The sequence below is a fragment of the Morone saxatilis genome, unplaced genomic scaffold (assembly GCF_004916995.1).
Source record: "Morone saxatilis isolate NCDOM2014 unplaced genomic scaffold, NCSU_SB_2.0 Contig6, whole genome shotgun sequence".
In the NCBI taxonomy this organism is placed as follows: Eukaryota; Metazoa; Chordata; class Actinopteri; family Moronidae; genus Morone; species Morone saxatilis.
In genome coordinates, this window is record NW_023340206.1 from 8,373,206 (window position 1) to 8,388,290 (window position 15,085).

The 15,085-nt window shown below is 40.9% G+C and overlaps 1 protein-coding gene across 1 annotated transcript in view; it reads left to right on the forward strand.

The window, feature by feature from the left end:
- LOC118340017 (histone deacetylase 4-like) overlaps positions 1-15,085 on the forward strand; it is a 51,919-nt gene that overhangs the window by 17,746 nt on the left and 19,088 nt on the right. Inside the window, exons 3-6 of the mRNA XM_035677858.1 lie at positions 2,680-3,005; positions 6,867-7,017; positions 8,513-8,636; positions 10,286-10,404. Of these exons, the coding sequence (XP_035533751.1) occupies positions 2,680-3,005; positions 6,867-7,017; positions 8,513-8,636; positions 10,286-10,404 (720 nt within the window). The remainder of the gene's footprint in view (positions 1-2,679; positions 3,006-6,866; positions 7,018-8,512; positions 8,637-10,285; positions 10,405-15,085) is intronic.

Genomic DNA, 15,085 nt, shown 5'->3' on the forward strand with positions numbered 1-15,085 from the left:
GTTGCGTGCGGGGGGGGGGGGGGGGCGACTCAATATCTGTAGAGGAACATTTTGTACGAGTGGAGTGTGCGTGCATGCATTTGTGTGTATGAGTTATGGATTTGCATTAGCCAGGATTGGAGCTGCTTTGACAAGTGCAGGTTTCAGTCATAATCGCGTCTCTCCTGTGCTGTCTTTCTTTCCCTTCCTAACACCTCTGACGCAGAATAACTGGCTTGCTCTTCTATTGATATTGATGAGATAAAAAAGAGCCAAAAAAGATAAAAATGTGGTCTTTTTCCACCTGGACGTCACCGGTCCCAGTGCATGTTTACCTTTGATGTCAAATTAAAACTGACCCTGAAGACTTAATATGGAGTCCCTGCTACTTTCAGCCTTCATCCTCCTTTGGCTCAGGATCTCAAACTGCAAAGTGACTCATACAGATGCAGGTACAGTGGTGACATAACTGCAAGAAGCACTTTTTGAGTCAAAAAAGAAGTTTTGTATAGTTTTGATTATTTTTTAGATACAAGGTCTTTTACTCACAACTCACTTTTTATGTTTCGATGCAAATGCGAACTTTCTCTACGTAGTGATTCAGGATTGTAGGTGTTAGTTTTTACTAACAAGCGCCCTCTCTCCTTCCTTTCTGCTCTCATCAGCCGCCCAACTGTAACCGTTGTCGCTTCTAAAACGAGCAAGGGCCAAAAGAGAGAGAACAGCCAAAATCTGAGGGCGCGCTGCATTTAATTAAATATTGGGTTCCTTGTTAGTCTGATTCACAAATGGCAAAAAGCTTATAGCTCCTTTTCTTCTAGGGAAATTAATAACTGAGGAGCGAAGAAAAAAGGCATCATATGACGGGGAAATATCAAACCGTATGTCCTGTGGGTTGAAACAAATAGACTAATTTTCACTTTGGATGCAGATGACAGGACTGTGCCGACTACTGACTCATATGATGTTGTCATCCCCCACATGACGGCAGTCCTTAAGGACCTGTTGCATGTTGTTGCTCTGTTCTCCGATGCCATGGCTGACAATAGCCACGGAGGGTGCGTTTCAGCTACTGCACGAAAACACAAAATACGTTCTTATACGCATATGCCTGTGATGACAATTTTATAGTTTTGTCTGCACTGAAGAGCTGTTTCCAAGCTTAAGTCTGCAATCCATTTAAAGGATCTTCTATGAATGCTTTACGGCTTTATTTTTCAAACGTGGCACGTCTCCGAGAATGAGAGTGTGTCTGTGTTGGGGCCGAACAGATGCAGGATATTTGGTCTCAAACACTGGAGTGGAAACGAAAAGATAGCAGCAAATTTTTCAATAAAGATGCTTCTAGCAAGAGAGATGTGTCTTATTTTTGTCAGACATCCCTCAAATCAATGTGTCATAGTGGGGCCGGGTGGCTATTTGAGAAGTAAAGTGTATTTATGATCATTCCTAAAGGTATTTTCACACTTGGATTGAGTGCAAGTGTGACATCCTAAAAATAATCATGAGAAATCTCTCCAGGATTCAGGCGTACGTGCTTCAAACTGTTGCAGCCCGAGTGTAAATTTGCCACTGGGTAACGCTCTCCGTGTAGTTCCTCATGTTAAGTGCATCTGTGTGTTTGTATGGCCATGCGTGCGGCTCCGTAACCCTTCTATTAAGTGTTCCAGTGATGGCGTGTTTGCCTCTTTATTAACACAAAGTTGCAGGCAAGTATCTCTGGCTCTCGCTGTGCTCTCTGTAAACATGTAGGTAAATAATCAGCCAATCGACTCCTATTTATTCAGATTTAATGGGGAGGAAGCCGCGTGATTGGAAGGCTTCCTGTGCAGTGATTTGTGGGTGGCTGGCCCGGCTCAAGGTCTGCACCTCGCCGGGTCAATGCAATCTTTGTCGGATGTCGCTGGGCTTCATGTGTAACTGCAGCATCAGTCATAGCTTGTGTGTGTGTGTGTGTGTGTGTGTGTGTGTGCAGCAGGTTTTTTGCAGGAGAGATGTGGGCAAAATAGCCATCAATGTCACTTTTTCATTGCTACGGATTTCTTTAATGCAGTGTGAAGCTTAATTGATTCCCATGAGAACATTCTGTTATCTTGTCTTTCACAAGGAGGTCAGAGGTCAGGGTGAGCTATTGAAAAATACTCCTTTAACTGATATGATTTAAAAAATGGAACATGGGGAGTACAGACTCATTACTTTTGACAGATATGAAAGATTTAGTCCTTTTGTATGTGATCGCTGGTCAAGCAATCAATACATCTCAATTACAGGCATTCATCATGTTGCACACGGCTATTAAGTTGTTTTATTATCAGGTATAACTCTAATTTGATTTATCACTCTGATATTAGTGTTTGCGTGTTTAGGTTAGCGGTTTTAATCCTTTAGCCTTAAAATGCATGTTTAAAAAATAAAAGTAAACACAGCTGCAGTTTGGCGCCCACAGGTGTCTTTTTATAATGCTCAATTGTGCATCCTTGAGCAGGCTGACACATTAAATCACATTTTTAAGGGCAATTATTTAATCTCATCCAGCTACATGTTGTCTCTCCTTGCAGTTGTACTAACTACGCAAACACCAAAGTACCTTGTAAACACTTTCTTGGAACAAACCATTTAAACGAACATTGTGTGGACAAAGTGTCGCGTATGACTGCAACTCTGTTCCAACATCTCCTCTGTCTCTCCTCATCCCTACAGTGGACATCAACTCGGCGCTGCCCCTGCGTCTCCCTCCAGCCGCCATCCCCATGGACCTGCGCGTGGACCATCACCAGCAACAGCAGCAGCAGGTGTCCTCGCTCTCCCCGCAGGGTCAGCAGTCACCGGGGTCGCTGGGAGGAACCGGCCAGGCCAGCGGGGGAGGCGTCGTGGCGGCCTCAGTGCGCGAGCAGCAGCTGCAGCAGGAGCTGCTGACCCTGAAGCAGAAGCAGCAGATCCAGCGGCAGATCCTCATCGCCGAGTTCCAGCGGCAGCACGAGCAGCTGTCCCGCCAGCATGAGGCCCAGCTTCAGGAACACATTAAGGTATACCTCATCATTTATTTATATAGTTTATACAACATTACTGAAGCGTAACTTTAGTATTTCCATTTAGTAGCAAAAATTGTGACACCCTTATTTACCAGTTACTTTGAATATTAATACAAAAAAGAATTAGCTAATAATTCATAACGTATTGTAGATTTGCTACCCAAAACTATATTAAGTTGTTAAAATTATCTCCACCTTTACCAGCTACACAATTTGTGAGGCATCAATAATTATAATTCAAATATGTACATTATTCCGTATTTGGACATTCTGTGTAACGAGTACTTTTACTTTTTATATATTAATACTTGAATAAAATGTTTCATTCAGTAATAGATATTGCGGTTGCAGTATGTTCCAGTATATCACGTGTTGACCAGAGCATGAAAATTCCATGTAAATCAAATGATGATGGTCACACAGGGCTTACTTCCTGTTGCCAGTAGGTGCCGCGGGAGCTGCTTTGTTGAACCTTTGTCATTGTCTCCAAAAAACATTTACTCTAGTATAATACTGGACATACTGTTTTCTTTTCCAAGACTTTAAATTAGCAAATCTAAACACATCTTATACAACCATTTACAAGACCACTGAACTCACTTTACGCTCTCCTAAATCACACCACTCAAACAATCGGTATTTTTTAATCGGAGGAAGAATACCACTCTACCACATACACAGATTTTATAGATAAGTAAAATACAAGATCTGATTCAGGGCCACATTTTTGTTTATATTCAGTAAATGTAACTTTTATTAGCATCATCTATCATTCAAGCTGTCTCAGCCGCAAAGTACATAAACAAATACAATTAAAGCTGCACAAAAAGACAAAGTTTTTATTTAACTCCTCCAAGAGGCAGGCTTGTAGCCCAAACCTATTTAAAACTTTACTAAACAAAGCAGAGGCAGCTCTTAATTAAGTCTGTCACAAGATTCTTCATTAACAGACTGAACTCACCAACAGAGAGCAGCTCCGTCAGCTTAAAATCTCTTTGCTCTGAGTAAAGAGGGGGCAGAGAACAAGAAAGCACTTTGGCTTCATTTACTTCAACTTCAGGGATGGATAACAGCAATATAAGGATGTGCTTAGATTTAGAGAATGTGTGAAAGAAAGACTTTTGTAACACCGGTGTGTTACATAAGTAAACCCTTATGCACCAGAGCTGCTGTAGCCTTTAAATATCAGCATCCAGTAGCACATACTGTATTTTCAGAAGGAGCATGTTTTAATATGAAGAGCTAATGTTTGACTCTGTCCATGGACTCTTTGTTTTTCAGAACCTAAACAAAATGTCCCTTTGAGCCAGTATTGCGGAGCAGTACATGACATATAACAGATGAAGCTAGGATCACACGCTCGTATCGTAGTGACCTGGAAATACAATGTGAATCTAGATCAGCACGCCCACACTCTGAAGCTTTAATACATCGGGGCCCCTGAGAGCACTGGAGAGCTCCTGTGGGGCTGAAATGTCATATAAAAATATTCTAGTGTTTGTTCTGTTTTAGGATATTACTGCTGTAATATGAATTGTAAGACATGCAGAAACAGCTGAACTACTTTTTTTCAGGACTTTCAATAAAATGTCTAAAAATAGATTGTGGGGGCAGGAGATTAGATTCTAACATGCAGGATTACTTTAGTTTGAATGTAATGATTTTAATTTCTTTCTTAGTCTTCCTTCCCTCTCTTTTTCCCTTCCTGTCTTCCTTCTTTCATTTAATTGGTTCTTGCTTCTTTCTTCCCTTCCCCTTCTTGTTTTTCTCTTCCTTCATTCCTTCCTGTCTTTCCTCTGCTTTATTTTCTTTCTCATTGCTCTCCTATCTATCGTGACGCCCTTGCTTTCTCGTTTTTTATCCTCTCTTTCTCCCCTCCCATTCTCCTTGACTTCTTTCCTGCCTTTCGTCCTTCCCTGCTGTCCTCTTTTCCTCCTTTCTCCCACACTTTTTTCTTTCCTCACGCCCTTTCTTTCAGTTTCTTTAGTTGCTCTTTCTTTCTCATTTCCTATCACATTTTCCTCATACCTTAATGTTTCCTATCTCTTTCTTTCCTGTATTCCTCTTTTACTTATTCTCTTCTTTTCTCTCTGGTTATGCATTTGGTTTGCATTTCTACAGACCATCTGTAGTGAAAAATCCTTGTGCAATGCTTTAGGCCAGGCATGTTTCACACACGTTATGAACTATAGTATCTACTGTGGGAGCGATAAGTCCCCTCTGTTGGGCCGTTTTTGTGATGTTGAGGCATGAGTGATGCTGCCTGAAGGGCCGTCTGGCCTGTGGTGGGGCTGCAGGACCACTCAAGTGGAGGCCAGTGACGCACAGCCTGAGCAGGGAGGCCCGGCCTCAATCAGCCCCATTCACAGCCCCTGTGTACACACACACACACACACACACACACGCACAGGCATAGAGGCATTAAAACATACACATCCTCTCAAATATCAGCAAACACACAGTCACATGCATGCCCAGTTTGCTTCCACAGTAGGGGCAGCAGTACACACACTTGCATATACACACACACACACACAGCACACACACATTTTTTTGCATGTTGACAACAGGGAACTCTCATAAAGTGAGAGCTATCCTGAAGCTCTTCACAGCATTAGTCTAAAAGAGAAGGTTTGTGTGCACATCTCTGGTCTATTGAGCCACAGGGGTTTTGGGTGTATGTGTTTGTGTGTGGATGTGGGTGGGGAGGTTACTTTGAGCCTTCCCACCCACTCAATCCCCTATCCCCAACGTTGATTGAAAGGCAAAAAAGGATTGAGGCTCCGGACTGGAAGTGGGCCAGAGAGCCAATGTGCTTTTCTCACGAGCCCCGCCTCACCTTCCTCTCACCTTCAGCGACTAATTTATTCACAGACTTGTCTCAAACATTTGATTTGCCCTCACAGTAAACACAAGGACATATCCCAGCTACTGAGTGTCTATTTAGGGTGTTTAAAAACGCCATCAGAAGTTGATTACATGCAGTTACAGTAAACTGATCAAATATTGCCGTTGGGTGTGTGATGATAAGGGGGAAAAAGAGGGCAGAGCGTCGATTCCTTGGCACGTCAGAGAGAAGTCATTATGGTTTCGGCTGAGTGCAAGCACAGACAGCTTGCCTATTTATTGTATATTACAGAGACATTAAAGAGTAATTGGGACACTTGATTTGGTGCCTTAGGTCGAAGAAATGTATTAAGGATCCGAAGGAGGTGAACGGAGGCTTCAGAGTGCATCTGTAGCATTTAATTGATGCTCTTATCCACAGTGACTCACTATGAGTTCTGGGTCTCATTCAAGGACACTTCAGTGGGATGAAGGGGGGGGTTGTGAGAACATTTTGGCTTTTATTTTTAACCTTTTGGTTACAGGACAAACTATCAAGCCACAGTCGGGCTTGTTCATTCCGTAAAAAGGCCTGAGGAGGAGAGCTTTTTACATTTAAAGCATATAACAGATGCTCCTCTCGCTCTTTTTCTGGAGTGATGAGGAAGTGAGCAGATTGGATTGTGTGTCTTGCGAAAGCTTCATCCCCAGTTAAATTGTTTATGTTTATTTAAAGGCTTAAGCTTGTGGCCTGAGGTTTTTATAGAATTGCAAAGGTTTTATTTTATTGCCTCAAACAGATGTCCGACTTAATTATTTCAGATGTCAACTTAAGCAGACCAGGAGTGGAATAGATGTTAAAAGACGCGAAAGTACACAGAAAATACAGACAGTACCTTTGTGTACTAATTAACCATCTACCCTGTCAGAAACATTACATTTTATGTATTTATCAAGCAACTATTTTCCACATAACAGGCATTGGATGGTAAATCTTTGCTGACATGATTCTGATGTTTCTTCCTGCAGCAGCAACAAGAGCTTCTGGCGTTGAAGCATCAGCAGGAGCTGCTGGAGCACCAGAGGAAGATGGAGAATCACCGTCTGGAGCAGGAGCTGGAGAAACAGCAGAGGGAGCAGAAACTGCAGCTGCTGAAGAACAAGGAGAGGGGACAAGAGAGTAAGTTGCAGATACAGAACTGAAACAAGATGAGAAAATGAGAAGCAGTGCCAAGCTAAGTTTGTTCCACCAGACATCCTTTGGGATGGCTCAAAGTTGTTGTTTTTTGCACATTTTGTAACATATTTACCAAAGTACAAAATCACACAAAACCACATTTCTCGTTGAAATTTTAAAACGCAACTCAGCCTGACACCTAATTCAGTTTGTGTTTTTTTTTTCATTTTCTCTCACCTTCCATGTAACATGTATTCACACATTGCCACATGCAGCAACAAACACTGGAGGGAAGGAAACAGGAGAATAGCGGTTGTTGGAGAAAATACTGCAAAAGGTTTCACACCTCTTGTCAGAAAATCTGTACTAAATATTTCTCACAAGAAAAGATATTGGGAAAACAGAAGAAGAAACAGCCACAACACTATGTTATTAGCTTGTAAATAGCATCCAGTTATTGTGAGCACGCTTTATTTTAATATTTTAACCAGTGGTGTATTCACAGCACTTGTAAATCACACCACTGCGGACAACAGACAAAAAGTTTAGTTTCCCGTTTTGATAGTCAGCCTGCTTGGGCGTCTGAACCATTTAGCAAGAACTCTCAAGAATTCAAAATGCTCCAAGGTAGAAAGGGCCGTTGAGATCCGTATTCACAGTATGTGTGTGTGTATTTGTATGTCAGTGTATTTCCATTTTACTTGGAGAACCTGTGTATTCACTGTGGTAAACGAGCTGTATTAGCCGGTGGCCTTGGTGGGGGCTAAAGCAAGTTATTACTGCTGCCTGCTGGATGTCTCTCAACAGTTCATTGAAAGCGAGTGGACAGGAGTCCTTGAGTGCAGTTTACACACTATATGGAAAGTGGTTACAGATCGAGGCTGCATCCGTGCGAGTCGAGTGTGTGAGAGAGAGCGATTGCTCAGTGTGTTTGCTCTCATGTGTACCTGAGCAACTGCTGTTGTTTTTTGCATTTTCCCAGCATTTTGTGTTGTTTTCATTTTTTTCCTCTGCATTATTTCTTGCAAAAACCCCCACTTCTTTGGTTGTGATGATCAGGCTGCTGTCATTATCAATAAATCGGCTGAGGATTTTCTCAATTGAGAAATTATTACAGATTGATTTTCTGCTAGTATTATATTAATCTACTAATCGTTTAAGCTCTAGATTGGGGTATCACCTAACATTATGCTGTACTAATTAGGTTTGGAAGACTCGAGAAGACGTTTAATTTAGCAAATCAACTTTAACCCCCAGTATTATGATTATTTTCATCATCTGAACAGTCATCTCTGTTCAGATTTCCATAATTAGTTGTCTCAAGCTGCGAGATTACAGTAAAATTGATAGTAAAAGTGGTGGCTCGGGGTTTAAGACAATCAAGATGTAATCATAAATGTTCCCAGTTTGGACAGGGACCATTGATCGCCCTATCTCTATCCTCTTTGTCAGTTGGTGTATACGGTATCTCATTTTCTTCTACATCTTCACTCCTTAGGTGCCGTGGCCAGTACTGAGGTGAAGATGCGACTTCAGGAGTTTGTCCTGAACAAGAAGAAGGCCCTAGCCCAGCGGAGCCTCAACCAAGGAGGCCTCCCCAATGATGCTCCCTACTGGTACCGGTGAGGAACAGTTATTGCTTTGAATACACAAAAACGAAAAGTAGATGTATAGATGCATTTAGATTTAACTCAGCTAACTCGGCTAGTGGTTTACATTATACAGTAAAGGAAATTGATAATTCACTGTCACTCCTGTCAGTTTGCAACCTGGTAAACAATTCTTCGTTATGTTTGTAAGCAGTAGAATACAGTAGAAGCTAACTGCAGATCCTTATAAGTTTGGATGGTAATTCTCTCTCTGACAGCAGATGAATAATTTATTGGGTTGTGTCTTAATCTGTCATTGAGCTTCCCCTCTTCCTCACCTGCCACACTCTATGAGCCTGACTGAGAGATGGATTGAGCAGGGTTATAAAACAAAGATGGGAATACACATGCACTCACACATATACACACGAGGGCAGGATATTGGAACCTGATGATAGGGGCTCTTACAACGAAGGCTCGGCCTTGAATGTTTATTGTAGCATCTCTAGAGCCCTTTGCAGGTGTGCACATTTGCTGTTTCCTCTTTGTTCGTTGTGGTAGTCGCCTGTCACATGCTTTCATTGTGTCTGGGAGTAACCATGTACACTTTGCATGACTGGAAACATGGTTATGCAAAACAAAGAATTTAATATGAAAATAGACACACCAATCAAATGTATGTAAAAAAGAAAATCTGTCAGACTGTCAGTCATTAATGCTATTTACTATTTACATTTTTGAATGAAGGAGTCGGAAATTACCTGATATGTCTTTTGGTAGACATGCTTGTCTAATGGGAGAGATTTTTGGTCTTCCTGGTTTGTTATATATTATAGGATTATTATCGCTGATGCATTAATATGTGAGCATCATGTTTGTTGTAGGTGGTTGTCGTGGAGGAGATTTGAACAACTTTATAAAGTGTTGAGCAGTTTGGCCATTTTTGTCTGTAATCGAGTCCTAAAACCTTATTTTGCACTGCAGTGTTTCTTAGTTTAAACAGTAGTAGTACAAGTATAAAGGAAAATTGTACAGGACAAAGTGCACTAGTTGAGTAAATGTACTTAGTTACTTTCCACTTCTGCTGGCACAACCCTAAAATATTTCAACTTTGTAGTTGAGTGTCAGACATAGTTTCCAAGTTATGTTCTCCATGATAATGTATTTACTTTTGTCACGATAAAAAAACTAACACCATAAAATGCAAATACATAACCATAGAAATGTTACATAATCTTGATGTGTGACCCAATAAAACACCCACAAGCATTGACTTTTCAACAGCTCAAAGCGATACAGACTTTCTCTTTCTATATCTGTCTCTACTTTTATATTCCTTTCTCTCCCTAATGTAAATTTTCTTCACTCATTGGACTTATCAGCCCCCGTCAGTTTTGGAATATATGAGTGTGTACATCCGCTTGTCAGGAACACGCATTTGGTCTGAAGCCAACTCGGCTTAACTTTGCCTACAAACACCACCTTATTCTGTAGGCAGTGAACAGATGGCGGCACATGTCTGCAGGCCTTGCCAAGGGATTTGCATAATGCGTTAATCATACAGATCTTTGACAGTCATGAAGTTAGTGACTTTGTTCAGATTCATTTAGTCATCTCATGTCCACTGAGTTGATCTTGGTGGCACCTTTAACATAGTGTGTGTTTGTGTTTTTGTTATATAGCAAAACTCAGCACAGCTCTCTGGACCAGAGCTCGCCTCCACAGACTGGTGTGTCCACCTACAACCACCCTGTGCTGGGTGTCTACAACCCCCGGGATGACTTCCCACTGCGAAAGACTGGTACATCACACACACACACACACGCTTACACACTTGGTTTTGGCAGTGCAGAGCTGACTATTTGCTCCTATGCAGGATCACGGTTAGAGAGGATTACACACACACTTGCAACTGTAACGTCCAGTAGCTGCTATGCAGACTCACGTCTAGCATAATTTAGATGGCATCAGAGCTCTGCACCATTAATCACATCCACATTAAGCTGTCAGGGTCTCCCAGCATCCCCCAGATGAGTGTTAGAGAGAGTATAAGCGTAGGTGGTTCAAGAGTTCAATAGAGTGAGAGTTCAATAGAGTGAGAGCGGGGTTTTTTTGCACTGTTTTTGTACCTGATGTTTTATTTGTTTTTAATAATTGTTTATCCTCAGTTTCTTTTTTTAAATCAGCTGTTGTTCAGCAGTGTCTTAAGAAACTTGATCTTGACACTGACAGTGTTAATAATGAGAAATCTGTATGACATTTGCTCTTTTTAGCCGAGAGTTTGGAGAGTGGAGTTTATATTTAGCTTGGGTCAGATTTGAGGTTGTTTGAGATTGACAGTGAGATTCAGCAGAACTTTGATATTTGCTCATGTGCTATTTTGTGTTGTCGGACCTTTTCTGCTGCCTTTATTTTGTTTGATAATTGCATATTAAAACTAACTGGCCCTGACAGATTCTATTTGACGGCTGTGTCAGTTGGAAAAGTCTCTGCTAGTAGTGCAACAATTACTTTTGGGGTTCCCCAGGGCTCTATTCTTGTCCTTTATTGTTTTCAATCTGCATGATACCTCTGGGTCAAGTAATTCACAACTGTAATATTTATTTTCACTGATGCTCTAATGCTGATAATACACACTCAGTAAACCCATCAGACCTCTCTTCTGTCTACTCATGCATAACCTGTGTAAGAGATGTAAAATCTTGGACGTCCAATTATTGACGTTAATTGCCTACAAAACCGCTGGGCCTAAAAACAAATTGATCTGCTACCTTTGGGTTTATACTATAAAAACATATTTTTTTTCCATGACACACAAACTCTGCCACATGACTTATTATTTGTGGTACTTTCTAAGTAATCAAACAGTTAACACATTCCAGCCAATTTATGGTCCAATATGAGGACATACATCTTTGGGTGGTTTTTGAGTTTGAGAATATTTTAGAAATATATTATAGCCATTTGTCAACTCAGGAGCATTACTAAGAAAAGGATATTTAGTTAATTAGAACTTTAATTCATGTAACTTTAAATTGTTTGCTGTACTAATTAATTGACAGCCTTCCGTTTGTACAAAATATAACTAGCAGGACAAGTACAATTTTAACCTGTGGCCTTCAGTAGTAGTAGTTTTACTTTCACTTTTACTGTTATCATGGTGTCCATTATCCTTTAAGTACTTGTCTTTGGAAAAGTGCTATATATAAATAAGAGTTATCAACAGAGTGCACTTGAACCTAGAAACACTGCTGCTTCAAGTAGTAACTATACAACTGCACAGAGCCGATGTTTTCTTTTAAATGGGTTACAAACTTGTCAAAAGCCTTAAGAGCTGCTTAAACGCTGCAAAATCCACCACTGGAAAAAAGTTCTCTTGTGGCCTACAATCTAACGTCCCCAGGCTTCAGTGCTCAAAGTACAGAAGCCTTTACAGAGTAAAACCAGCTGTTTGCAGTGTGTTTTTGTCAGGTGTGTGTATGTGTACAGCTTTGTGTGTGTGTGCGTAAAGTGTAAGTGGTGTGTGCGGTGGTGTAGCCGTGAAGCAGCGGTCGTCTTACAGTGCAATTATTCACTTAGCGCAGCGGCAAGCGGCTACAGCCCAGCCCTGTTGACTCTGAGCCTTCGGGCTGCTGGCTATGACAGCAGATAGACCACAGTTGACACTGGCCCACACAGCCACATTCCACCCTGTGAGAGGAGAAGAAGAGAAGGAGGAAGAAAGAAAGAAAGAGAAATGGAGGAGTGAAAAGGTGTGGAAAGCGAGATGGAGAAGGAACAGTGACAATCAGGAAGATGGAGGGTGGAGAAGCTTTTGGTGGCTTCATTGACCATTTAAAGCACCTCAAGAAAAACATTTGAGTCTGCTTTTTAAAGCAAAGCAATAGAAGATGAGAGTACAAAACAGGGGACTAACACTATTACACTAAATCCAGCAAGTGGCACAATGATGCCACACTCCCAAAAACCTGTTTCATATAGAGAAAGAAAAAAGGCGGGAAGATGGTGAGAGTGAAAAGATCATCCCTGGAGTGTCAGTTCGTCCCTTGATTTCTATAAGGCTGAGGATTGTACTTGGCTGCAGAGAGAGGAGAGAACCTGTGCCACCCTGATATTTGCCCACAGCGATGACGTGCTTTGCGGGGTTTACTTATGGTAATGCCAGCTCGGGAGAGGTTAGAGGCTCTTTTATATCACCGCCTGGCCATAAAGTAGAGGACTGGCACCCAGGGCTCCCAGCAACGGTCAAAGGAAGTAACAGCACTCTTTTGTGCATCTTCCATCTCCCCTTTTACATTTTAGAAATTTAGTGCAGCTGATAGTCTTATGCACAGCACAGTATGACAACAGATTAAGCATAAAATTCCTTTATGATTGATAATATTAAGAGTCTTACAGTTCTCAAGATTTCAGTCCTAGTTGATTTGGCGTCCGTGGTTATTGGTGGTGGAAGCAAGTGGGGTTTAATAGTACAGGAAACACTCCTTGAGCAGCTACTTTGTCAGGAATACAACAGAAGAGCAACTGCTTTATCTATTTACAGATATCACATCGTTTTGATCTGACTTCATGCTGCGTATGCTGAGAGTAGTTTTCCACAACAGCAGGACACTGTGGAAGTTGTTGGTTACCTTGCTCAGTTGGAGCCGTCCAGCCTCTGGTCTGTAACTCTTCATCTAACAGCTCACTGTGGCTCCTCCTGACTTGTCCATTACACCCTGCAATAGTTTAAACTGATCTGTTGTCAAAGAAATACAGAAAATGACTGCTGTCTTGTTTTGTAGACACTGTAGCTGTAGGAAATGTTGGGTTAGTGTTGGCAGTAATTTAATACAGCTCTGGTAGCAGTTAGCAGAGTGAACCGTAAACATTGAGGCTGATATCATTGAGACAGAATTACAAACAGTAACGCTGAATTATGTGCTGCATCATTTCCTTTAAATCTTGTGCTTAGGTAGGCAATTTGAATCAAGTGCAGGAGTGGTGGACTCTGCCACTAGCAGTGAAAACTACTGTATGCAGAATTTAAATACATTGAACGGCTATATCTAATAAAATGCAGAAGTATTATAACTTTAATGCCATTATGATACTCTTAATAAAATACCAGTGATCATCTAAATGTGTGGTGGAAGAAGAGTTGCGTGACAAGAAGTTCCTGAAAACCCCTCAACAAAAGCCTTTAAAATCATTAACTATTTTTTTAAACAGCACATGTGTAGGGGTGAGTTCATCACATGAACATAATATGCCTTGTCTGTAACATGTTCTTACTTACACATGAATGCTTCAGAAAGATGTAGAGGGGGTGGGAACGTTTGAGGCCTTGACTCACTGTGCTCTTTGATAGAGGCAGAGCAAAGCACACTGTTCCTATCTTTTCACTGATGTCACAAATGTGTTTTTTGTAGCCTAACTGGGGCAGACCGTCCTTCACACGGACACAAAAGCACATAGGCAGACTGGTACTGTACAGTACATGGCCAGACTGAACAGCTCGTCCATGAATACAAAGCAACATGAGGCTGTCTGAATGCAGGACGTCACTCACTGCATACACGAACTTTCACCTCTGTTGTGAGGCCCATTTTAACTAAGCAACAATGCATCATCTGTGCATTGATATCATGTGTGATTGTATGTGCTCATGATGCTTCCCCAAACCCTACATATAAGGTTGTAAAGTTGTAACGATAGGAATAGTTTTCAGTTATAAACTGCAATAATATTCATGCATGTCATGTAGTCTGAATTTTCTTGAAATAAATTAATCTACAAAAATTAAAAATAATTCTATACAATAAATTCCAAAGCTCTGAGATTAAGAGAAGTATGATGAATCCAATACACACTTACGACCATGCAATCTCATTAAATATAACTCATACCTGATTTTCTTTTGCAGTTGTATTTCAATAAGCACCATTATGTTGTTTTCTTTTTAGTCCACTCAAAGAGCAGAGAAAACCTTTTCTCACAGGTATTGACATTTTCCTTTATCGATTCCCCTTGGCTTTGACTATACCTTTGCTCTGATTATCTGGGGTGCTGTCATATTGGATCATTTGCCTTTTAAAATTTGTTTTCACTCTGCCCTAGTAGGAACCACACACCTAATTACTCTGCTTCAACAGGCTAATTACTGTCCTTCTTTCCAGCACAGCCCTTTTCTCAGCTTCCCTCACAAACAGACACTGACCTCACAATAAATCCTGAGAAAATATATCCTGTCATTAGTGTTATGATCTAATAACATTCAGCTTTGATTATTGATTATAAGTTATATGAGTACATTTCTTTTTGATGAACATTGATGTATCTTCAACTTTAATTCTGTAGAGTGGGCAGACACTGAATTGAAGATGATTCTTATTATAAAAACATTTCTATCAAAGTTGACGCTTTCATTTTTGATTTTACAAAAGCAGACAGCAGGAACTAAAGAAACAGTGACGTAAACGTACAATAAAAAAGTTTAGTTT